The 27,938-nt window shown below is 34.9% G+C and overlaps 1 protein-coding gene across 1 annotated transcript in view; it reads right to left on the minus strand.

Annotated features, from left to right (window-relative positions):
* Nucleotides 1-27,938, minus strand: part of DNAJC1 (DnaJ heat shock protein family (Hsp40) member C1) — a 195,943-nt gene that overhangs the window by 72,990 nt on the left and 95,015 nt on the right. The window contains exon 8 of the mRNA XM_019665145.1: nt 20,992-21,155. Within this exon, the coding sequence (XP_019520690.1) occupies nt 20,992-21,155 (164 nt within the window). The remainder of the gene's footprint in view (nt 1-20,991; nt 21,156-27,938) is intronic.

Raw genomic sequence — 27,938 nt, forward strand, 5'->3', positions numbered from 1 at the left:
GAGGGCAGTGTTCACTGGCCCTCATATGTGGGATCCGAACCGGGGCCCTCTGGCATCCCAAGCGAGTTCTTAACCATCGCGCCACTTGGCCGGCCCCCACTTATACATTTTGTTACCTATCTGTCTTTCCAGACTTATCTCACAGTATATTCCCACCATGTTCTCGAAGCTAGACACAATGGCCTACAATCTTATCTGAACAGGCTTTTGAAATGTCTTACCTGTGTGTCTTTGCTCAACATGTCTTTCCTCCAAGAACTCACTCTCTACTGTGAGTATCTTTGGGTTATAAGAAAATCATTATTCATTGTATATTGATTGACAAAGGGTCTTCTACATGTAATTTAACTGAACATACAGCTTAAGCACAGGAGAGAATAAACTGATCACACTTATGAGAGTAGTCTGATCCACATAACAAAGGAATAAATTAGCAATCAGAAACATAGTTAGGCTTCGTGGGCATTTTATTAGGCAGAGGAAATTATTATTTTCCCAGTACTGACCATGTTGTTGTATCAGAATGTCTCTTCTTAAAAGACAGACACTGGAAAACTGCCTTTCTGGTCCAGTAGCTTGAATCTAGTCCAGTGTCAAAATAAGTTGGCTCTGCCCCTGTGATTCCTAGTTAAGAATATGGTAAGATACTCCAAGAAACTTTAAAATGATGGAAGATTGTCTTTTGGAAGATAGGCACATAAAGGGTAAGAACATGTAATGGGTATTGAGTGATGGAGTGAAGTAAATTAGTGGGATCAGTTTAATTCAACAACTGAGTCCAATTCAATTAACATTTCCCCTATACACAGACACTATGGTGGATATAAAGATAAAAAGAGCATGAACTCAACCACCAGGCAGTTAATAGTGAGTGGAGCAGAGGAGCAATATGTATAAGTGACTAGGTAATTATAATACAAGAATTATATCTCAGTTTTTCCTAAAAATAGCTATATTATTAATAAGACTGGATGCAAGGGAAATAATACAAAACACAAAAACTAAATCCTATGCTGCAGAATAAAGAAAAAAACCTTTGCATTATAAAAGGAAGATCAGAAACAAATGTAGGTTTTGAAACATTCTCTTCGTGTATAGCTATACCTAATTATATTTTAAATATTATCAAAATTTTACTTTTGGAAAGCATTTAATATATACTATGATTCATTTTTTCTATGCTCTCCTTCCTCTTACAAAAAAAAATCTAATTTAGTTAAGTATCTGTTTTATATAACATCATAATCCTACTAAGACATTAGTGGCTCATTTAGAGATCCAGGGAAAAGAAACAGGAAATAGTATTTAGATAATCAGTAATATGATGTCTGACTAAAGCAAGTAGCATATTAGTTGTCAGGAAGTGGGAAGCATTCTCAGATTTCAAAGCAACATTGATGCAATAAGATTTGAGGCCAAAGAGAGCAGGTGGTGTGGTAGTCATCAGGCTTAACAAAAGACCCACTTTAAAGGCTTAATTATTAATATCATCTTGGCATTCTTTAAATTTATTGCAAATTGGTTCCATTATAAAAAGTTTCTAAGAAAATAACTTAGTAACTAAAATGTTAAATAGCTATTACAAGAGAAAAGATTGTAAAAAGAAAAGTTTCTCAAGCTATCTATGAAATAGCCTTTGAAGGACATTATGAAACTACAGATAGCACTAGAGAGTATTAGTCAATACTGTTATTGACTAATATATTAGTCAACACCCACCTTAACCATAAATCCATTAAGAAAAGTTCTTTTAGAAAATTAATTAAGATTAAACTATTCACTGGAGGACTATAATGTATCTGCCACTTTTACGTATTTATTTCATATAATTCTCATAGTGTTCTTTGTCATCACATACATTCTTGAATATATGCATGAATGTGATGTGTACAAACATATAAATCTCATGTACATATTTTAGTCCACAGAAAGGTAGTTTCTTATTTTGTTCTTCCGCTTTATCTTAGTCTGTAAAACTGAGTCAAGATTGTGATTATTTTTTCTTTTGCCTCTCAGAAAAAACTTCTGTAACAAGATAAGTTAATAAAATTTTAATATAACAGGATAGGAAAACCTGGTATATTGTTTACTTTTTACTACTTAAATGTGTTCCAGTTTAGAACTATCCAGTACTTACTGAAGCCATTAGGTTCCATTTGTGTGTGAAGAGAAAGGGGTGGAAAAAGAGAATCTAAGTGTAAATGGAAGAGTTGAAGAAAAAAAAGCACAATAATTGTGTGGGGGGTGAAAGAGTTCCTAAAATTGGGAAGGGCAGATAGGTTTGTGGATTCTCCAGGGCTGTGCATAGCACACTGGAGGTAATGGCTTTGGAAAGGAGTGACTGCATATTTGTTCTTGGAGGCAAGCTTAATAGTGGCGGCAAGGTCCCACAGTTAGCGTGGCATGAGCAAGGGCAGGGTCTCTTGCTATGTCACAAACTACAGACACCACTGACCTGAGCAGAAGGACAAGCAAGTGCGACTCCCTTCAGAAGGAATTAGAGGGCATTCTCAGATAATCAGCAAAGCAGCAACCCAGAATGAGTGTCTTTGGAGAGAGATAATTGGGAAAGGGGCTGTCTCCCAAAGAATGACTAACAATAATAGACTTCTCATAGACTCTGATGGGGAAGGGATTAAAGTCAGAAGTTTGTTTGGAAAAATTGAGAGATTTGACATTTTTTTTGTACTCTAATAATATCAAACAAGTTATACCTCTAAAAGAATCTCACAAAATATAGCTTAACATTCGTAGAAAGTGATATTAATAGACTTAAAATAGGATTTTAATAAAGCAAGAATACCAACACATAGTGAACAAATATCAGTTTTTTGAGCTCTCACATCACTGTCCCTTTTTCTGTCATGATGATCAAGAGACCTCTAAAATGCACTTTTAATAGCATCATATAATAATTCATTCATTAGTGTGCCTCCTCTGCTGTCTATTCTACAACAGTCAGAGACAATGTTTAGAGTTTTCCTTTTATTCCTGAAGCTTTACTTACATGATAAACATCTTTAATACAAAAGGCCAACTCAACAAAATATATGATTTTCTAATAAGCAAAGTTCAACTTTACTATTTGGAAACAGCAGATATTCTAAATCTAATATTGCCATTGTCAAATTATTTTGAAAATGTAAAAATGTTCCAGGAAGTGTATGTAAACCAATTTTATTACAGGGTAAACTAATGAATGATGAAACTATTCAGTGACAAGCTGATATTATCAATGATGAATACAAACTGTTAATTGTTGGGTAACAGATTGAGACCTCTCACTAGAGATTTCAGCTGTTATCAACTAACTACATTAAAAAGCTTTAAAAAAGCAAACTCTGTTATTAACAACAAAACAGATCAATCTGGGCAGTTTTAGGTAGTTGAAGATCTAGAAACAAAAATATCTCACTAATACTCCAATGTACTCATGGCTAATATTTTTGGGTTGTTTTAAGACATGGGAATGATAATCACTTTGATAGGTTTCAAACTGATAAAAAAAAAAAAAGCAGGCAACAGACTGGTATTTATATCCCCTAAATACCAACAGCAAAATAATCTGAGTAACTACAGTGAATCTTGGAGACAGATGAAGGATGTCTGAATCAGATTTACAATAAAAGGTAAAGAAACTAAATTTTCCCCAAACAGTGGTGTGCTGAAGTCTACTCATACCAGCTCATGGGAGCCAACAGCTAAAGTATCAGTTGTTTAAACATATCCATTATTAAAAATTAAGTTATATAAATTTATAACTATGCTAAAAAAGGTAATACTCCAAACTTATCACTTTCTATTTTACATTTTATTATTATGTATGCCTTTGAGGATATTCGTACCTACTATAGCTACATGGTGGAAATATATAATGCTAAGCTACTACTGTGCATCTTTTCCCAGCTTTCAGTGACTTCATGTTGATCATTTCAAATCAGCCATGATGGGAGTAACCACCACTGAAATAGGCAAATACTACAAATTGAGGCTTTTCTCTCCAAAGAATTAATTATTAAAAAGGTATCAAACTCACCGCTTTCATGGGGTACTCGAAAATTTTGATAAAGAAGGCTGGTTTAAAATGAGTAACACAAAAATACTTGAAGCACTACTCCTTGAAAAATCATTGATGACATATAGGGAATATTATCTTAAAAAATGGTACTAAGTTATAAATTAGAGCAATTCTGGAATACTCCATAATATAAATGACTTTTTATTTCATAAAGAAGGATATGCCATCCATCTTTAACTGATTATTATGACTCTGGGGGTGCAATTTTGGTTTGGGGTCATTCTAGTCAGAAATGTAGAGGATTGAGAGTAAGAGTAGAATAAGAAAACACCAAGAGTCATTGCTGAATACTTCTCAGGTCCATGCTCGTAGTTCTAAGCATTACCACTGACATTGTTTAAACCGGAACAGCATTCTGGAAGGTGCTTTCCTGATGAAGATATATGCCCTTCTTTTTCATTTAAATAATTTTCTCTCTTTTACAGTTACATACCTATTATCTCTAGTCAAGTACCTACTTTCTTACAATAACCTGATTTTGTTTGTTTTTACTGTTCTTTGTTGACGCACATTTCTTTACTCACCATAACTCTTTCAAAACACTAAATTTTTGTGTATGTGGATGAATGTGAAACTGAGGAGGTCAGACATGTTTCTCGGAACTTCAGTATTTTTCCAAAGTGCCTTGCCTCATGGGATGAGGAAGAGGCCGAAGGGATGGGACTCTAGACTCATTTTGACCTTAATCAGAGAAGCTCAGCTTTTTGTATCTGTCTCTGTATATTGAGATTCTAGGTAAAATGCCATTAGAAAAAAAAAGAGTTCCTTTCTAGACAGGGGTGGGGGTGGGGGGAGGGAGAGAGCAAGAGGGAGGAGGGGGAGAAAGAGAACCAGTCTGTTAGAGAACACAAGTGTGTGCGCGCACCTGTGCATGTGTACCATCTGTATTATAAAAGGTGTGTTTGTGTGTGTTTAGGGAAGAACAGCTGGAGGTAAGTTGGATCTATTGATAGTTAACACATTGTGCATTTTTCACTTAATTATATACATTGTATATTATATATAGACATATACATATACCTAATTAAAACTATTGGTATTTGAGACTTTTAAATTCAAATTTAAAATTATAGAGTATGTAGATAATCTAGGTACTAAAGGGAACAAAAAAAATTCTAAGATTTGAATCTTCACACAAATTATATTGTATGTGCTTTAAAAATAATGCATGTGTTGTATTATTTGCAAAACAAGGGCAACACTATCAGAACAAATAGAAACAGAGAACACTCTACAGAGAACTCTATAGAGATAAATAAAATGAGACGTTCCTGAGAAAGTAAATTTTTAGACAATAAAAAACACTGCTAGTTGGAATACTGTCTCTTAAAAATAGAGCCCAACTACCTTTCAAACTAAATGGTCTTTCAAAGTTGAAAAGAAAAAATAAATGCATTGATTTAAATTACTAGGAATGCATTTACTTTTAAAGACTTTTTTTTTTTTCCTAGAGCAAATAAATCAATCAAATAGTAAAGAGAAAAGTGCAGTAAGGACTGCAAGACAAGGGGTTCAAGGAAGATGAAATACTGGCTGCACAGACAATGTGTGTTCTACAGACTTTGTTTTCTTTGAGGTTTTCCCTCCCAATAGTCTCCAGGCCCATCTAGCTGAGCTTATGAAATCTGACAAGGGTACAGCCCATGGCACTAAGGATGCAGGATAGTGATTTTATTTCTTATTTTATTCATTGCAGCCCCAGGGAGAGAGATAACGAGAACAGGAATGAAATCCAGGTCTCCTACATAAAACACTGCAGAACATTACCACTGGGTCACCAGGGGGGAAAGACAGAACTAGTTTGTTTTAAAAGAGTTTATTTGTTATAATATTTATGGTGGAGAATTATTTGGTTTGACTTACCCAATGACTCATTAAAATCTCACTTTTATCAATCATATATTTGAATTACTGTTTTTACAAAAATGCTGTTTGGTCCTGCTTATTGGATTTCAAATATATAACTACATTGTTTCAGAAATTGAAAAAAATGACTATCACCAACTTATGTCTGCCAATTATAAAATAACCAGAAATAACTTATTAAATTTCACTTTTCATCTAATATTCCTACTGTTTGGATATTTGTCATCCTTTACTTATTGCTAGGAAGCGTTGTAGGGACTGTCACTAATGAAAGCCCTGGAAAATTCTGGGAGAAGTTACCTGGGTTTGACGTTACCAACAGTTTGAGAAAGTTAAGAAATTTCACTGATGGATTAATGTCTAATTTACTTATACTGGTTGAGTTCTATAAAATTCCTGATACTTAATGTTTTTGCCCTAAAAAATGGCAATTGCATATGATTCAACTAAATATATCACAGTGGCCCTGATAATCAACACCCTTTGTAAAATGGAAAAAGTGTTACGAACTAAGGGTTTTTGAGGTTAAATGAGCTATTTGATATTTAGCACAAAGGACAATAACTGACACTCACAAGATGTTAGGAATCATGATGATGATAAAAATTTTACATTTCCCTTATTTGACATGGAATCATCAGTAAAATCAACAGCTAGCTTTCAGCTATAGTCTTTTCCTTATGCAATTTGTCCCTATGAGCTACATATACATAGGCACATTAGCGTCTATCTATGATTACTCACCACCATGTCATATGCCTAGGGCAAGGTTTCCTAAAAGCTCATCTCTTCATTACATCATTTTATAGCAATACTTTGTGACATGGTACTTAAAACCTTTCCAAATATATACTGGACAAAATAAAAACTAGTTAGGGAGAATAATTAGTGAAGATATTAAAGAGAGAGTCAACTTCTTAACACAAACAACAGTGAGTGACATCAACTGGGACATACATTTATCTTCATTTGGTTTCTATTTAATAAATGACAAAAGGAAAAGTTAAATGTAGATGAAAACTTTGAAAATTACAGGAGGATCCCAAACAGGCTAGAATAAGAGGAAAACTTTGTTTTAGGGTTTTTCAGTTTATAAAATGATGTAACTTATAGTTATATTCTTATCTCTAAGGTAGAAAGAGCAGATAATTTCATACTTTTTGTGTAGTGTTAAATAAGAAAATTCAAACCTAGGTCATATAGGTAATAAACAGTGATGCTAAAACTAGAACTCAGGTCTCCCGACATTAAAGGTCCAGTATTTTGTTTCCCACACCCCCCATTAATACACTTTCTCAGCAGAGCTATCACCATGATAAATTACTTTGGACACTTGATTTAACAAGTACCTACTAAAAACATAATGTGTGCAATTCTATGGTCAGTTCAACAATAGAAACCACAGATAAAACTTCTAATGAGAAAAGAATACAGAATTTGAAACAAAGGAGTCCAGGAAATGAAATGCTGCATAGTCACACAGTTTTAGACACAGAAACTCCAGTATGACCTCATTTTAACTAATTATTTATGCAATGACCCTATTTCCAAACCACATTTTGAGGAACCGGGAGTTAGGGCTTCCACATATGAATTTGTGGGGGACACAACTCAACCCTTAACAACTGATAATACACAACACAGGAAGATGAAGTAAAAGGTCAAAGATCGGGCCGGCCGAGTGGCGCGGTGGTTAAGAGTTGGCTTGGGACGCCAGAGAGCCCCGGTTCATATCCCACATATGAGGGCCAGTGACACTGCCCTCCACAGCTAAGATGCTGAACAACAGCTCCACCTGGAGCTGGGCTGCTGTGAGTCACCGGCGATGGTGTAGGCTGCAGCCCCTACTGCAGTGGGTTGCCATGGGCTACCGTGTGTAGCCAGCAGCCAGCGTGAGCGGCCGTCCAGAAGCCGGCGACTGATCTGCCTCGCCCGGGAAGAGCGCAATGATGGTGCCAACTTGGGCCAGTGAAGCAACGTCCTCCACAACTAGACTGAAGAACAAAAGGACAGCAACTTGTCTGTTCCCCTTCCCCCAATTCCCCAGCACTGTTTCCATCCCCCCAATTCCCCAATAAAAATCTTTAAAAAAAAAAAAGGTCAAAGATCATTTCACTGTTTGGGAAGAGGCAACAGAAACACACAAGGCTGTAGTAAGTCAAGGTGCATGTTGAATACTCTATATTATCTACTAAAAGAAGAATTAAAAAGTATATAATTTCACCAAGTTCACAGAGGGGGAGAAATAGAATTAAAAATTAATCAATCAAAAAGAAGAAAGGAAACAGAAAAAATAAAAATAAAACAACAGGGACAAATAAAAAGTAAATACGAAGTTGATAAATTTAACCCCCAAAATATAAGTAATACTAAATAAAAAAAATTTAAATGCTCACCCCAAACTTCAAAAACTGTAAACTTAAGTAACAGAACTATAGACAAACAGAAGGCAATAACAGAAAGATATCTGGGAAATACCTATCAAGAAACTAAAGAGTCAAAAAAGAAACCACATGGGAAATTAGTCTGTTCTGAACTCAATGAAAATGAAAAGGGTAAAAAATTGTGCAATACAGCTATAATATAATATAAATATATAAATATAAAATATAAAACTCTATATTTAAATAAACCAGTGTTCAAAGGAAATTTACAGCACTAATAGTTTTAAATCAATGACCTAAGCTTCCCCGTTAAGAAAATAGAAGAAAAAGAGCAAATTAAACCCAAAATAAATAGACAGGAAAAAATTAACAGGAAAAAAAAATCAATGAAATACAAAACTGAAAAATACATAAAATAAAAGAAAACCAAAACCTGAAGAAAAACATTTCATAAAGTGAAAAATCTAAATTTTAAACTTATGCTCTTCAAAGGACACTATCACTAAAATAAAAAGCAAGTCATAAACTTGGAAGACATATTTGCAAACATATAGGTGACAAAGGACTTGCATCTATAATATATAAAGAACTTTAAACTAAAAAATAAGACAAACATGGGAATAGATGGCTTCTGTTCAAGATGGTGGGGTAGTTACACTGTGCTCGCCTCCTCCCATGACCACATCTAAATTATAGAACAACCATCAGTGAGATCCACCTGAAGACTAGTGGAACAGAATTCCTGTAACTGCAGGTATAAAGAAGCAGCCACGCTGAGGCTAGTAGGAGGGGCAGAGACAAGGTATGGGCATGTCCCACACCCATGGTGAGGTCCCTGCTGAGAAGTGAGGAATCCCAGCCCCACACCAGGACCCCCAACCAGGGCCAAAAGTGCTGGGAAGAGGATTCCCTATAACATCTTGCTGTGAAAATGAGCAGGGATTGTGTCCTAGAGAGACAATGGACTGCGGGAGACCAAGGTGCTGCACATCTTAAAGGGGCCACACACAGACTCACTTGCTAAATGAACTCAATTGCTCAAAGCTGCGGTGCAGGAGCATTAGCTTGAAAATTGCCAGGGACAGATGGGAAGTAATTAAAGTGACTAACTTCAGGGCAAGGCTTTGGAGGGGCAGGGGTTGGGACAGCTCTTTCTGTCAGGCACCATGGCTCTGTTGTTGAACTCTCCCATCCCATCTGTAGGTCAGGCAGGTGCCAAATCAGTAATCAAAAACCTCCCAACAAACAACAGCCCTGGACCAGATGGCTTTATAGGTGAATTTTACCAAACGTTCAAAGAAAAATTAATACCTATCGTTCTCAAACTATTCCAAAAATCTGAAGAGAAGGGAAGGCTCCCAAACTCATTTTACATGGCCAGCATTATCCTGATACCCAAATCAATCAAACACACTACAAACAAAGAAAATTATAGGCCAATATCACTGATGAACACAGATGCAAAACTCCTCAACAAATATTAGCAAACCAAATTCAGCAATACATTAAAAAGACCATACACCATGATAAAGTGGGATTTATTCCCAAATGCAAAGCTGGTTCAGTATACACAGATTAATTAATGTGATAACACCATATAAACAACATAAAGGATAAAAATCATCTCATCACCTTAATAGATGCAGAAAAGGCATCCATTTATGACAAAAATTCTCAACAAAATGAGCATACCTCAACATAATAAAGGCCATATATGACAACCCATGGCTAAAATCATGGTGAAAAGCTGAAACCTTTTTCTTTAAATTCAGAAAGAAGACAAAGATGTCCACTTTCATTCAACGTAGTATTGTAAGTCCTAGCCACAGGGATCAGGCAAGAAATACAAGGCAACCAAATTGGAAAGGAAGAAGTCATTATTTGCACAAGACATGATACTATACCAGGGGTGCCGAAAAAATGTATATAAGTAGAAACTTTGGTCAACGTTGCTCAAGCAGTAGTTCGCCATAATCAGAAGTGTCTGGGCGCTGATGGTAACCACTTTGAGCACCTCTTGTAATTGCAGAAATCAAACGTGACTTGAATTATCTTTTGTTAGCGGTGTACTCATGTATTGAGCATTACATTTTAATACAGTTTTCTTTTCTTAAAATGTATAATTTTTTGGGCACCCTCTGTACATAGAGCACCCTAAAGATTCCACCAAAGAACTATTAGAACTAACAAATGAAATCAGTAAAGTAGCAGGATACAAAATTAATTCAGAAATTGGTTGCATATTTATATACCAATAATGAACAATTGAAAGAAAAATTAAGAAAACAATCCCATTTACAATTGTATGAAAAGGAATAAAATGTCTAGGGTAAATTTAAAATTAACCAAGGAGATAAAGGACCCGTACTCATAAAATTATAAGATATTGAAGAAAGAAACTGAAGAAGGTACAAATAAAAGGAGGGGTATACTGTGTCCATGGATAGGAAGAATTAACATCATACAAATGCCCAGCTATGCAAAATAATCTACAGATTCCATGCAATCCCTATCAAAAGTCCAATGACATTTTTCACAGAAATAAAATAATCCTAAATTTTGTATGGAACCAAGAAAGCCTCCAAATAGCCAAAGCAATCTCAAAAAAAGAAGAACAAAGCTGGAGAAATCATGTTCCCTGATTTCAACTATATTACAAAGCTAGTCATCAAAACAGTATGGCATTGGCTATAAAAACAGACACATAGATCAGTCAAACAGAACAGAAAGCCCGGAAATAAACCGACACCTGTATGGTCAATTTATGCATGACAAAGGAGCCAAGACTATACAATGGGTAAAGAGCAGTCTCTTCAATAAACGGTGTTGGAAAAATGGGACCACTATCTTACATCATACACAAAAATGAACTCCAATGTATTAAAGATTTGAATGTAAGACCTGAAACCATAAGACTTCTAGAAGAAAACATAGATTGTAAGCTCCTTGACATCAGTCTTGGTGATGATTTTTTGGATATGACATGAAAAGCAAAACAACAAAAGCAGAAACAAACAAGGGGGACTACATCAAACTAAAAAACTTCTGCAAAGCAAAGGAAACCATCAACAAAATGAAAAGACAACCTACTGAATGGGAAGAAACCATTTGCAAACCGTATATCTAATAAAAGGTTAATATCCAAAATATATAAAGAACTCATACAACTCAACAGCAAAAACACAAACCATCCAATTAAAATATCGGCAAGGAATCTGAATAGACATTTTTCCAAAGAAGATATACAAATGGCCAGCAGGTTCGTGAAAAGGTACTCAACATCGCTAAACATCAGGGAAATGCAAATCATAACCACAATTAGATATCACCTCATATCTGTCAGAATGGCTGTTATGAAAAAGGCAAGAAATAACAAGTGTTGGCAAGAATGTGGAGAAAAAGGGACCCTTGTGCACTGTTGGTACAAATGTAAATTCCTGCATCTATTATGTAAAATAGTATGGAGGTTCTTCAAAAAATTAAAAAGAGAACTACCATGTTATCCAGCAATATCACTTCTGGGTATTTATTTGAAGAAAATGAAAACACTAATTCGAAAAGATATATACGCCGCATGTTCACTGCAGCATTATTTATAGTAGCCAAAATATGTAAATAACCTAAGTATCCATACATTGGGGTAAAGAAAATGTGATACACACATACACATGTATACACACAGTGGAATATTTTTCAGCCATAAGAAGAAAGACATTTTACCATTGTGAGAATATGGATGCAACTTGAGGGCGTAATGCTAAGTGAAATAAGTCAGACAGAGACAGACAAGTACTATGTGATATTACATACAATTTCGCATTTTTAGTAGAATCTAAAAACCCCCACAAAATCAGAAACAAAAACAAAAAAACCCAAGCTCATAGATAATGAGAACATACTGGCGCCTATCAGAGGTATGGTGGGGGTGGGGTGAAATCACTGAATGGGGTCAAAGGTACAAACTTCCAGTTATAAAATAAATGTCATGGGGATGTAATAAATAGCTTGGTGACTATAGTTAATAATACTGTATTGCATAGTTACAAGTTGCTAGCAGAGTAAATCTTAAAAGTTCTCATCACATGCAAAAATTTTTGTATCTCTATATGATGACAGATGTCAACTAGGCTTATTGTGATAATCATTTGGCAATATATACCGTATTTGCCGGCGTATAAGACGATTTTTTGGCCCTGAAAAATATGCCTCCAAGTGGGGGGTCGTCTTATACGCCAGGTACACTTCAGATAGACTGCCCATAGTGCTTGCCCCGTGCCATAGTGGCCTCCCGATGCCCGCCCACTTCATTCCACATACCGTTCAGGCATCAGCAGCGCTGCTGGGTGTATGCTCGGCTGTTATGCGATTTTGCTGTTATGCGATTTTGCTGTTATGCGATTTTACCACACTCGCAAAATCTACGGTACCAGTCTATAGAGTGTGTTTTCTTTAGTGAATTACCGGTATGTTTACCGGTAATAAACTTGCACTGTTTTATGTATATGTTTGATTACATACAGCCTTGTGACAGTTTTCCTGCATGTCATAAGCATTTGAATATAAATTAAAATGTTGAAATCAAATCTGATATTGTTTTACCTTTTATTTGGTGTGTGGAAGGTGTGCGGAAGAGGGGGTAGTCTTATACGGCGAGTATATAACAAACTCTGTATTTTGAGTGGAAATGTTAGGGGGTCGTCTTATACGCCCAGTCGTCTTATACGCCGGCAAATACGGTACACATATTGAATCATTATGTTGTACATCTAAGACTAATATAATGTCGTATCTCAATTATACCTCAATAAAAGGAAAAAATGGCATAAGTCAATCTCAAGAGGTCACATAGTAAATGATTTCACTTACATAACATTTTCAAAATGACAAAACTGTATAGATAGAATTAGTGGTTGTCAGAAGTTAAGGATGCTGGGATGACGATGGGTGTGAATATAAAGAAGCATGAATAATATATTTGTGTTCTTCTTCGAATAGTTCTATATCTTAATTGCAGTGGTTGTGACATAAGACTACACATGTGATAAAATGGCATACAACTATACACAGCCATTGTACTAATGTAAATTTCTTGGTTTTGAAATTGTATTGTAGTTACATAAGATATAATCATTAGAAAAACTGGGTGAAAAGTACATAAGACCTGTCTGTATTTTCTTTGCAACTTCCCACAAATCTAAAAGTATTTCAAAATAAAGTTCAAAAAAAAGAATTTCTATTTGATAAGTATAGTACATGATTAACACAAAACCTGACAAAGATATTATAAGAAAAGAAAATCACAGGCTAATCTCTCTCCTAAACACACACACAAAATATCCTAAACAAAATACTAGCAAATCAAATCAAATAAAATGGGTTTATTCCAGAAAGCGAGGTGGTTTACTATTAAAATCAATATAATTCCTCTCCTTAACAAAATAAAGGTTAAAAAGCATACAATCATATTCAATGAACAGAAAAAAGTATTTGAAAACATTTGCCAATATTCATTTTTTTTCCATTTCTTTTTTGTTTAATCTGTAAATATTATATAATGAGATAAAACTTCTCCCTTTCCACATTTTAGGTTTTTAAAATTAAAATATAGCTAACAGACAATATTATATTAGTTTCAGGTGTACACCATAGTTATTCAACATTCATATACCTAAAGAAGTAATCACCATGGTGAGTTCAGCAACCATCTGACACTGTACTATGCTATCATAATATTATTGACTATATTCCCCATGCTGGACATTACATTGCCACGACTGACTTGTTTTATACCTGAATATTTGGATCTCTTATTCCCCTTCCTCTTTCCCCCCATTTTTAAAATTTTCAATTACAGTTGACATTCAATATTATTTTATATTAATTTCAGGTGTACAGCATAGTGGTTAGACGTTTATATAATTTAAGAAGTGATCCCCCTGACTAAGCCTAGTACCCACCTGGCACCATGCATAGTTATTACCATATTACTGATTATACTCCCTTTTACTTTATATCCCCAAAACTATTTTGTAACTACCAATTTGTACTTCTTAATCCCTTCACCTTTTTCACCCTGCCCCAAACCTCTCTGCATCTGTTACGCCAATAAATCTAGTACCCATCTGACACCACACATAGTTATTACAGTATTATCAACTATATTCCTTATGCTGATACCCTCCATCCCCATGACTACTATGTAACAACCAATCTGTACTTCTGAATCCCTTTCCCTTTTTCACTCACACCCTCAACCGCCCTCCCATCTGGCAACCATAAATATGTTCTCTGTATCTACGAGTTTGTTTCTGTTTTGTTTGTTTGTTTATTTTGTTCTTTAGATTTCACTTATTAGTGAAATCATATGACATTTGTCTTTCTCTGTCTGACTTAGTACAATTCCACAAAATGCCCTCTAGGTCCATCCACATTGCAGATGGCAAGATTTCATTCCTTTTTATGGCTGAGTAATATTCCATTGTATATATGTACCACCTTCTCTTTATCCATTCTTCCATGACAGACACCCACTCTACCCCCACATCTTGGCCATTGTAAATAATGCTGCTATGAACATATGGATGTACATGTCCCCTCAAAGTAGCATTTTGGGTTCCTTTGGATAAATACCCAAAAGAAGTGGAACTAGTAGGTCCTTCTTTGCCTCTTGTTATAGTCTTTGTTTTAAAGTCTGTTTTTATCTGGTATAATAAGTATTGCTATCCCAGCTTTTTGTTTTTTGTTTCCATTTTCATGAAACATTGTTTTCCATTTCCATTTTCATGAAACATTGTTTTCCATTTCCATTTTCATGAAACATTGTTTTCCATCCTTTTACTTTCAGTCTGTGTCATTCAATCTGAAGCAAGTCTCTTGTAGGCAGCATATATAAGGGTTTTGTTTTCTTATCCATTCAGCACCCCTAGTTTTGGATTGGAGCATTTAATTCATTTACATTTAAAGTAATTATTGATAGATATGTATTTACTGACATTTTATTCATATATATATATATATATATATATATATATTTTTTTTTTTTTTTTTTTTTCCATCATGAAGAAGTCCCTCTAAGATTCCTTGTAATACTGGTTTGGTGGTGATGAACTCCTTTAGCTTTTTCTTATCTGCAAAGCTCTTACTCTGTCCTTTGATTCTAAATAACTTTGCTAGATAGAGTAAACTTGATTGTAGGTCCTTGCTTTTCATTACTTTCAATATTTCCTGCCAATCCCTCCTGGTCTGCAAAGTGTCTGTTGAGAAATCAGCTAATAGTCTTATGGGAGCTCTCTTGTAGGTAACTACCTGCTTTCCTCTTGTTGCTTTTAAGATTCTTTGTCTTTAACTTTTGGCATTTTAATTATGATGTGTCTTGGTGTTGGTCTCTTTGGGTTCATCTTGTTTGGGACTCTCTGAGCTTCTGAGGTTGTCTTTAACTTTTGGCATTTTATTATGGTGTGTCTTAGTGTGGGCCTCGACAATATTCATCTTTAATAAATAAAAATTCTTAGCAAGTCTAGAAAAAGAACTTGATTTGATTTTTTAAAAACCTAGAGTAATGTCAATGAAAATGGCAGAGTAAGAAACGCCATTCAATTCTACCTCCACATAAAAGCAACAGAAAATGGGCAAAATCTACCGGCATTAACTTTTTCGGAACTACGGAAAGTAAACAAAGGTTTGCAGCACCACGGGTAACGTGTATTTGAGAAAATAGCTGAGTTTTGATAAGAACAGCAACATCTGTGGTACTTTAACTTACTCCAGTCCTATTCCCTGTTCCTTAGCTTAACACTACCTGTAAAATAACAGGCATGTTCTTGATAATGAAGGAAGCAGAATGAACTAATTTGCAAAGGATTGTAATTATTTGTTCTGACCTGTCCATAAGCTTCCTCCTGGAAGATGGTTCAAAAGGCTTGTCTTTATTTTGCCTAACTCAAAGCAGGCTTATTCCCAAAATCTACCTGCCTGGAGGCATTCGTTGAAAAACCGTAACAGGCAAATATCATAGGTACTGCTGCCTGAGTTGACAGAAAAAAGTTGGGCAAACAATAGATTAGCCAAAAAGGTTGGGGGAAAGGCTGAGGAATGAGATGCTTTGACATTCCGGAAAATCTAGGCCATGTGCAAGCTTAGGGTTGTGAGCATGCTCAGGAAAGATCTGAGAACGATCTACGTTCTCACCTGCTGCTGACCTTGAGGCTCTTTGGAAGCAGGAAGTAAAGGCTAAGGTAGAGTTGTAAACTGCCTGTCTTGAGTGTGGAAGGTAAGCTCCAACACATACACCAAGACCATGTCAAAGACTGGAAGAATTTTTGGCTCCCAGCATTTAAGGAAATCTCTGTCCAGTTATTAGCTTATCACTAAGCTAGTGGAAAAGACTTCAACGGCCACACAGGGCAAAAAAAAAAAAATAGAGTTTATAGAATTAGTTCAGAAAAGTAACTAAACAAAAAGTACAATAAGCTCAATATAACAATAAATCTTGGAAAGGGGAGAGAATTTAATATCCAGAGTTGCCAATTTATAATATTCACAATATCCATTCTTCAACAATAATTACAAGGCCTGCAATAAAACAATATAGTATGGCCCATATAAAGGAAAAAAAGAAATAAACAGAAACTGTGCCTGAGGAAAACCAGACAACAGACTTTCTAGACAAAAGCTTTAAATCACCTATTTAAAATATGTTCAACAAGCTAAAGAAAACCATGTCTAAAAAATTATAGGAAGGTATGAGAACAATGTGTCACCTAATTGATATCAATAAATTGATAGAAATTATTAAACAAAGAAAACAGAAATTCTGAGGTTGAAAAGTACAATAACAACAGACTTGAACAGGCAAAAGAAAGAATTGTTAAACATAAAGATAGATTCATTGAGATTATCTGGTTTGAGGGCAAAAAGAAGTAAGAATAGAGAGATAAATAAAAGCCTTTTAGTCTGTGGGATGCCATCAAGTTTATCAATACATGCATAACGGAAGTGACAGAAAGAGGAAAAGGAAGAGGAGGACGTGGAATGATGGTGGGAGACAGGGGGAGGAGAGAGAATATTTGAAGAACAATTGTCAAAAACTTCTCAAATTTGAAGAATAATGAACTCCAAAAGGATAAACTAAAGAGATCCACACCTACATACATCATAATCAAACTATCAAAAGCTAAAGATGAAGAGAGAATCTTGATGACAGGAAAGGAGAAGCAATTCATCATTTACAAAAAAATCCTCAGTAATATTAACATCTGATTTCTAATCAGAAGCAATGGATGCCAGTAGATAGTGGATGACATATTCAAATTGGTGGGGGGGGGGGAAACAAACTGTCAACCAAAAATTATCAGGCAAAACTATACTTCAAAAATGAAGGCGAAATCAAGACTTTCCCAGATAAACAAAAAGTGAGAGAGTCTGTCGCTAGCAAACCAGCCCTACAAGTGCTAAAGGGAGTCCTTCAGAAAAAAATGAAGGGACAATAGAAAGCAACTCAATGGAATGTGAAGAAATAAAACCACGAAAGGCAACTATATATAGATAAATATAAAAGACAGCATAAGGTATTTTTGTTTCTAATTCCTTTTCCTTTTTATATCATTAAAAGAAAATTGCATAAAGCAATAATTATAAATCTAGGTTGACAGGTACACAATATATAAAGATTAAACCCATGACAATAACAGATTATATGGAAAAAAGTTTTTGTACACTGTTCAAATGAAACTGGCATTAATCCTAACTAGATTGTTCTAAATTAAGATGTTCACTATAATCCCTAGATAAAGGGATGTCTGCACAAGGACTTGTGTGACTTGTGTGTGAATGTTCATAGTTAGCATCCTTATTTATCCCAGCCCCAAAGTGGAATCAAACTTAATGTCCACTAGCTGATGAATGGATAAACATTATGCAATACATCCATACAATGGAATATTATTCAGCCATAAGAAGAAATGAAGTACTGTTAAATACTACAACAGAGATGAACCTGGAAAACATTATGCCAAGCCAAACACAAAAGGCCACATATTGTACAATTCCAATTACATGAAATGTCTAGAATAGGCAAATCCACACAGACAGGAAGTAGATTAGTGGTTGCCAGGAAAGAAGAGGGCAAAGAATTGGATCTAAATGCTAACAAGTAGAGTTATTTAACAAAAAAAATAAATAAAATTTTTTGGTGTGATGAAAATGTTCTCAAATTAGACAGTGGTAATGATTATACAACATAGTGAATAGACTAAAACCAATGAAATGTGCACTTTTAAGTGGTGAATTTTATGTTATATGAAGTGTATCTCAATTAAAAGTGCTATAAAAAGCCTATTGCATACATCATCATACCTAATAGTGAAATGATAAAAATTTAAGAAGTAATTTTAATGATAAAATAAAAAAAAAATTTAATGATGAAGGTTTTCTTTGAGATTGGAAATGAAACAAGGATACTTATCATCATCACTCCTGGTTTAAATGTATTGGAAATCCTCAGCACAAAAAAGAAAAAAGACATAACATTTAGAGAAACTATTAGAATTTTTAAAAACTAGCAAGATTGCTGGATACAGGTTATTATACAAAAATCAAATGCATTTTTATATGTCAAATAGTTAGAAAGTTGAAATTTAAGAAACAATATCATATACGTCATTAAAAACACTAAATACCCAGTTATAAATCCAAGAAAAAAATGTGCAGTATGTACACACAAAAAGCTGCAACACATTATTAAAAATACTTCTGAAGATCTAAATGGATTTATTCCTGGTTTGTACAGTCAATGCTGTATGGATGCCAGTTCTTCCAAAATTGATCTACATATCCAATGTAATCCCAGTTGAACATCTCAGCTGAATAATTTGTGGAAAATGACAAATGGCTTTTAAAATTTATGTATAACTGTAAAGTAGCAGTCTTTTAGAAAGAGAAAAAAGCTGGAAAATTACTGTACCAGATACCTATTATGAAGCTACGGTAATTAATACTGTGGTGTCAGCACAAGGATGGACAAGTAGATTAGCGGAACAAAGCAGAAAGTCTGGAAACACACCCACACAGTTCTAAACACTTGTTTTATAATAATGGTGCCATTTGTAGAGCTGTAGTAAGCAGTTTTTTTCATTAATTGGAATTTGGTCAATTGGTTTGGAAAACTTATGAAAAAAAATTAAACTTGATCATTACTTCTCACCAAACACAAAAATCAACTCTGAGGGGTTACTAATCTGAAATATAAAAAGTAGAATATTAAGGTTCTAGAAGGATTTGGAAATATCTTTATGACTTTCATTTAAGAAAATATTTCTTAAACACAACACAAAAAAACACCAAATAAAGGAAAGGAAAAGACTGATGATTAAAATTAGTAACTCTGGTCATCGAAAAACACCAGTAAGAGAGTGAAAAGGCAAGCCAGCATGGGAGGAAATATGTGCAAGACTCACTTCTAAAATATATAAAGAACTCTTTACAAATCAGTTTGAGAAAACACAGGCAACCCAATAAGAAAAGGCTTGAAAAGGCACTTCACTTTGGAAAAGATCAATGTTCAATAAACATAAAAGGTATTCAACCTTATTCATCAAAGGATATATAAATTAAAACATAATTAGATATCACATACCTACCAGAATGACTAAAATATAAAAGACAACCAAGTGTTGGCAAGGATGTAAAGTAACTGGAATTTTCATATCTTGCTACTGAAGTATAAATTGATACAAACAACCCCCCCCACACAAACTGTTCAGAAATATTTATTGAAGTTGACTCTGCAACTTAACTCCAAAAATAGTGTACTATAAGTACAATAATGTTCACAGGAAAATTATTCCTTATAGTCCCAAACTGGAAACAATGCAAATCATCAATAAAAATAAACTGTGCTATCTGTATTTCTAAATGGACTATTATACAGCCATGAACACTGCTACACACAATAGTGGATAAGTATCACAAATATAATATTGAAGAGGCAAGCAGATGCAAAAGAGTACACATGGGATGTGCTCTGGACTGAAGGTTTGTGTCCCCCTCGAATCCATATGTTGAAATCATAACCCCTAATGTGATATTAGGAGGTGGGGCCTTTGAGAGGTGATTAGGTCATAATGGTGGAGCCCTCATGAATGGGATCAGTGTCCTTATAAAAGAGACCCCAGAGAGCACTCTCACCTCGTCTGCCATGTAAGGATACATCAAGAATACTGCTATCTATGAATTAGGAAGAGGGCTCTCACCAGACACCAATCTGCCAGTGCCTTGTACTTGGACTTCCCAGTCTCCAAACTGTGAGAAATAAGTGTTTGTTGTTTCAGCCGCCCAGTCCATTATATTTTTGTTACAGCAGCTTGAATGAACTAAAACAGGATGATACCATTTATAAATGTCAAACAGAAGGTAAAACTAATCTATGGTGTTAGAAGTCAGGTTAATAATTATCTGGAAGAAAAGGAAAGTAGTGACCAAAAGGAAGCATGAGGGAGGCTTCTAGAAGCTGGCAATATTCTATTTCTTGACCTTGGCAATGGTTAACATGGTTTACTTATGATAGTTCACTGAACTCACTGAGATACATAGCTGGATATCTGCATTTTATGTACGTTTCTCCATGTATTTTACACAATTAAAACACATTTTTAAAAGCTTATTTACCTGTTTTTTCTGTGATCTATTCCTGTTTTCCAGCCAATCATCCATTTGTTCCTCAATTTCTTCTATAGAAGTTCCATGATCATATGACTGAATATATGCACTTTCTAAAGGTGTATACACAGGAAATTCAGGTTTTGGTTTTTTTACTTTAACTTTCTTCTGCTCTAAAAAAAAAAAGTTTAAAATAACCAGTTAATAAAAGAATAAAAAGAATTTCTAACATTTTATTCATAAACCATATATTGAAAGAACACATATTGTTTTTCATCAAAATATTTAATGGTGTTTTAACATGTGCATTATTCACGGCATTGTTTTAAAATAAAACTCAGAGATGTTAATGATGAATGCTGATTATGATACAACCACCATATCAATGTGCATACAGTTTTAATTTTCAAAGTTCTTTCGGGCCGGCTGAGTGGTGCGTTGGTTAAGAGCTGGCTTGGGACGCCAGCTCTGAGCAGCAGGGCCCTGGTTCGGATGCCACATGGGGCCAGTGACACTGCCCTCTACAGCTAAGATGCTGAACAACAGCTCAACCTGGAGCTGGGCTGCTGAGAGGCACCGGCGATGGCGTAGGCTGCAGCCCCTGCTGCAGTGGGCTTCCATAAACTACTGTGAGCGGCCGGCAGCCAGCAGCTGCCAAGAGCCACCGAGAGCAGCCGTCCAGAGGCCGGTGACCGATGAGACCCAGAGGCCTCATCTGGGAAGAGCGCAATGATCACAATACCAAAATGGGCCAGTGAAGCAACGTCCTCCACAACTAGCCTGAAGAACAAAAGGACAACAACTTGTCTATTCCCCTTCCCCAATTCCACAACGCTGGTCCCCTCCCCCAACTCCCCAATTAAAAAAAAAAATCTTATAAAAAAGTACTTTCCACAAAACATTTCATTTAGGCACAATAGGAAGAGCCATTAGTCATTAGTGTTTTAATCCTACCTTTACCACCTAATAGTTACATACATAATACTGGGCAAGTAATTTAACCCTTAAAACAAGTGTCCATTTTCTCATCTGTAAGAGAGCTAAATCTGACCTCATGAGGTTGATGTGTGAAAAATTATATATCCCCTAACATGCTACTTGGCATAAAATTGGCTCTTAATAAATGGTATACAGTCACCTTTTCAATATTTTACCAAGGCAAAATTAATCTGGAAGCATCAGGGGTAGTTATCAATAGATAGTTATCAACTGGCCTCTTCATTAAATCCCTTTTTTTTTTTTTTTTTTTTTTTTTAAGATTTTTATTAGGTAATTGGGGGGATGGGAACAGTGCTGGGGCAGTGTCACTGGCCCTCATATGTGGGATCCGAACCGGGGCCCTCTGGCGTCCCAAGCCAGCTCTTAACCATCGCGCCACTCGGCCGGCCCCATTAAATCCCTTTTTGATTAGAGAATTAACACTGAGAAGCAACTCCATTCTTAATTACTATTGTCAAACTCACCTAGCCTTATAACCTTATTTTTACCATCGCGCGCGTGTGTGTGTGTGTGTGTCTGCATGTAATATAATACCAATATAACAAAAGTAATATATTTCCAAATGAATAGACAAGTCCTAGAAGAGAACAGAAAATCTATAATATAATTTCAATGCAGTGGGAAAGAATTTAATAAATGATGCCAGCACGACTGACTATCCATTTGAAAGAAAAGTGGACACAATCTTACACCATTTACAAAAATAAATCCCAGTTGGATAAGAGATTTGACTAAAACAAAACAATAAAAACTTGCAAAAAGAAATCTAAAAAACTACCTGTACTATTTATATAAAGAAAGGAAATCTTAACTAAGACTGAAAACCCAGATGCTATCAAAAAGATACATGATAGAACAAAAGAGAGAAATACATAATAGATTTGGAAAGAATATCTATAATTCAGGGTACAAACAGAAGATTAATATATACAATATATATAGAGATCTTATAAACTGACAAGGGAATAAGCAACCCAATAGAAAAAATGGCAAAAATAATGTACATTAAAAATACATAAAACAAGTAAGTGTTAGTGAGGCTGTGGAGAAAATGGAACCCTTGTGCACTGCTGGTGGGACTGCAAAGTGGTGCAGTCATTATAGAAATCAGTATGGAGGCTCCTCAAAAACTTAAAAATAAAACTAACTTATGACTCAGCAATTCCACTCCTGGGTATTTATCTGAAGAAATCCAAAATACTAATTAGAAAAAAATATATACACCCCTATGTTTACTGCAGCGCTATTCACAATAGCCAAGATAGGGAAACAACCAAAATGCCCATCAACAGATGATTGGATAAAGAAATTGTGGTACATTTATACAATGGAGTCTTACTCTACCATAAAAAAGTATGAAATCTTACCATTTGCAACAACATGAATGGACCTAGAAGATATTATGCTAAGTGAAATAAGTCAGACTGAGAAAGACAAATACCATATGATCTTACACTGGAATCTAAAGAACAGGATAAATGAACAAACAAAAGAGAAACAGACTCATAAATACAGAGAACAAACTGATGGTTGCTAGATGGAAGGGGGTTGGCGGGGTGGGTGAGAAAGGTGAAGGAATTAGGAAGTACAAATTGGTAGTCACAAAATAGTCACAGGGATGTGAAACACAGTATGGGGAATATAGTCAATGGTATTATAATAGCTATGTACTGTGTCAGATGGGAAGTAGACTTGTTGGAGTTACCACTTTGTCAGGAGTGTAAATGTCTAATCATTATGTTTTTTGTACACCTTAAACTAATATAAAAAAAAGAATACAGCTTTAGTTAGACAGAACATTACCTTAACTGGAAATATTGTGGGATCTACTACTACATTTTATTTTATATTGCTTCAATACCTTAATACTTCCAGGCGTTTGAGTTGATGACTTAATCCTATTCCTTAATGTGATATTTGTAGGTGGGGACATTGAGAAAAAAACTCTGACACCATAATAGGAAATTAGCAAGTTAAATGACATGGGAATCTAATATAAAGGTATCAAAAATCTAACATAGTGTCACCAGAGTACCATAAGAGCCCAAATGGGAGGCCAGATTTTTCTTTGTTTTTAAAAACTATTTTTCAGAAAAGAGGAAGAAGCTATATAATTGATTTCTTATGAATTGTTACATTACTTGGCTTTGCTCAATTTAGTTTGCACAACAAAGTACTGCTAAGGATCAACACACATAATCTAGAAAACATCTCATCAGTACTAATTTTGGCTGTTTACAGAGAATCAGTTATAAAAAAAAGTAGCAAATAAATCTGGTTGCTTGTATTTATTTCTGGGGGTGTTTCATCACAATTACAATTGTTTGATGTCTTTTTAAATTAGCATGTAAAATCACTTTAAAAAAGTAATAAGAAACTTCTATTTTTGGATAAAAGGAGGAGAAGGACTTTTACATAGTCCCCCCACTAAGAAAAACCAATAATCCTAAAAGTTATATATGAAACAAACACAAGAAGAATCTGAATGTTGGAGAGAAGAAGACAGACCAGCGAGGCATGGCAGGACCCAATGAACACCAAGGTGGTGACTTCCCTGGGTTTTCTTTGGGCCTCATGTATCCTAGGAACATTACATAATGATGAAAAAGGTCAATCCACCAAAAAAACATAGCAATCCTAAATGTGAATGTATGCACCAAACAACAGAGCTGCAATACACATGATGCAAAAAATGATGGAACTAAAAAGAGAAATAGGCAAATTCGTAATTAGTTCAACATCCCTCTCTCAACAATTGATGGGATAGCTAAACAGAAAATCAAAAAGGATACAGAATAACTCAACTATACTATCAACTAACTAGATCCAATTTATATTGATAGAATATGCCATTAAACAACAGCAGAATACACATTTTTTTCAAATGCTCATGAAACATATGCTAAGATAGACCATATCTTGGATCATAAAGCACAACTCAAAAATGTAAACAAACTGAAATCATGGGCTTTCCAATAAAAATTGAATCAAACTATAAATCAGTAACAGAATAATAACAGAAAAATCCCTGAACACTAAACAACATACTTCTAAATAATCTATGTATCAAAGAGGAAGTTTCAAGGGAAAATAAATGAAAATACATGTCAAATCACGTGGGACACAACAAAACAGTGCTAAAAGTGAGATTTATAGCACTAAAAGCTTTATCAGCAAAGATGAAAAGCCTCAAGTCAGTAATCTAAGCTTCCACAGCAAGAAACAAACAATAAACAAAAAGGATTAGAAGAAGCCCAAAAGAAGCAGAAGGAAGAAAAGGAAGAAAATAATAAAAACAAGAACATTGGTTAAGAGCTCACTCAAGAGTTTGAGTTCTGAGCAACAGCAGTTCGATTCCCGGCCCGAGCTGAGCTGCCAACAGGTAGCAGGATGGCTCAGCTTAAAAAAAAAAAGAACAGAAATGAATGAAATTGAAAACAAAGGCAATAGAGAAAGAAAATCAGTGAAACAAGAAACTGGTTCTTTGAGAAGATCAATAAAACAGACAAATGTGACAAAGAAAAAACAAAGAGAAAACAAAAGTTATCAATATTAGTATTGAAACAGGAGAAATTACTAAAGGACATGCAGACATCAAAAGGATAATGACTGAACATTAGGAACAACTCTATGCACATAAATTTGATAATTTAGCTGAAGTGCCTAATTGCTCAAAATATACAAACTACCCCACTTCATTCATGAAATAGATATATGAAGTAGATATTTGAAAAGCCTTTTAACTATAAATAAAATTTAATTTATAATTTAAAAACTCCTAAAAGATCTAGGTTTAGATGGTTACACTAGCAAATTATACCAAATGTTTAGAGAATTAACACCAATTCTACAATTTCTTTCAGAAAATAGAACACTTCCTCATTCATTATGATGCTAGGATTACCCTGATACTGAAATCATACAAAGACAGTACAAAAGAGAAAACTATAGACCAATATCTCTTATTAATATAGAGGCAAAAATCCTTAAAATATTAACAAATAGAATTCAGCAATATATGAAAAGAATTGTACACCATGACCACGTGGTATTATGGCAGGTATGCAAGCCCGGTTCAATATTCAAAGTTCAATCAGTGTAATCCACCACATTAACAGGACAAAGAAGAAATATCACATGATTATATTAATTGATGCAAAACAATTTAACAAAATTCAACATCCAGTCACGATAAAAAAAAATTCTGAAAACTTAAGAATAGAGGGAAACTTCCTCAGCTTTATACAGAGCATCTACAAAAAACCAACAGCTGACATCACATTTAATGGTAAGACACTAAATGCTTTCTCAAGATTTCGAACAAAGGAAGGATGACCTCTCTTCCCACTCTTGTTCAACATAGTTCTGAAAGTTCTGGCTAGCAACATAAGGCACAAAAAGGAAATAAAATATATACAAAGAAAAAATAAAACTATCCCTATTGTCATATGACATGATTGTCTACATAGAAAATCCAAGGAATCCATGTAAAAACTCTTGGAACTAATAAGTAAACCCAATTAGGTTGCAGGACACAAGATCTACATACAAAATTCAACTGGACTTCCTTGAACATTTGGAAACTGAAATAAAAAACCCAGTATCATTTACAATCACTCATAAAAAAAGGAAGCAGATGCAAATCTAATAAGACATATACATAATTGGTATGTTAAAACAACAAAACACTGAAGAAAGAAAAACCAATGAAGATATAAATAAATGAAGAGATACTCAACATTGTAAATATGTCAATTCTCCCAAACTGCTATACAAGTTACACAATTTCTATCGAAATTCCGGCAAGATTTTTTATTTGTAGATATAAAGATTATTCTAAAATGTATGTGGAAAGGCAAAGGAACTAGAATAGCTAAAACATTCTGAAGAAGAAAGTGGGAAGAATCACTCTACCTGATTTTAAGACTTATTCTATGGCGACAATAATCAAGACTGTCATATTTGCAAGAGATAGAAATGCAGACCAATGGGACAGAATAGAGAACTTAGAAATAGCCTCTACACAAGTCCCAACTGATTTCTGACAAAAGTGCAAAAGCAATTCAATGGAGGAAGAAAAGTCTTTTTAAAAAATAGTGCTGGAAAAATTGGCTATCCATAAGCAAAAAGATAAACCTCATACCTTATAGAAAAATTAACTCAAAGTGGACCATAGATTTAAATGTAAAATTATAAAACTTTTTAGAAGAAACCATAGGAGAAAATCTTTAGAACTCAGGGCCTGGTAAAGAATTCTATGATATAACATCAAAAGCACAATCCATAAAAAACAACAATAAATTGGACTTTATCAGAATTTAAAACTTTTGCTCTGGGAAAGACTATTAAGAGGATGAAAAGACAAGCTACAGACTGGGAGAAAATATTTGTAAACCATGTATCTGAAAAAGGAATAAAATCTAGAACACATATAAATAATTCTTAAAACTCAATAGTAAAAAAAAAAATCCAATTAGAATATAGGCCGAAGGCATGAAGATTTTACTGAAGAGGATATACAGATGGCTAATAGGCACATGAAAAGATGTTTCAACATCACTAAACATTAGGGAAATGCAAATTAACACCATGATGAAATATCGCTACACCCTTACTTATCAGAACAGCTAAAATAGAGCCAGCCAAGCGGCGCGTTGGTTAGGAGTTGGCTTGGGATGCCAGCTCTGATCAGCAGGACCCTGGTTCGGATCCCACATTAGGGCCAGTGATGCTGCGCCTTTTACAGCTAAGATGCTGAACAACAGCTCGACCTGGAGGTGGACTGCCGTGAGTCGCCAGCGACAGCGTAGGCTGCAGCCCCTGCTGCAATGGGCTGCTGTGAGTGGCCGGCAGCCAGCGTGAGTGGCTAGCAGCTGGCATGAGCTGCCGTGAGCCGCTGTGAGTGGCCGTCCAGTGGCCGGTGACCGATCAGCCTCACCCGGGAAGAGCACAATGAT

The sequence above is a fragment of the Hipposideros armiger genome, unplaced genomic scaffold (assembly GCF_001890085.2).
Source record: "Hipposideros armiger isolate ML-2016 unplaced genomic scaffold, ASM189008v1 scaffold_434, whole genome shotgun sequence".
NCBI lineage: Eukaryota > Metazoa > Chordata > Mammalia > Chiroptera > Hipposideridae > Hipposideros > Hipposideros armiger.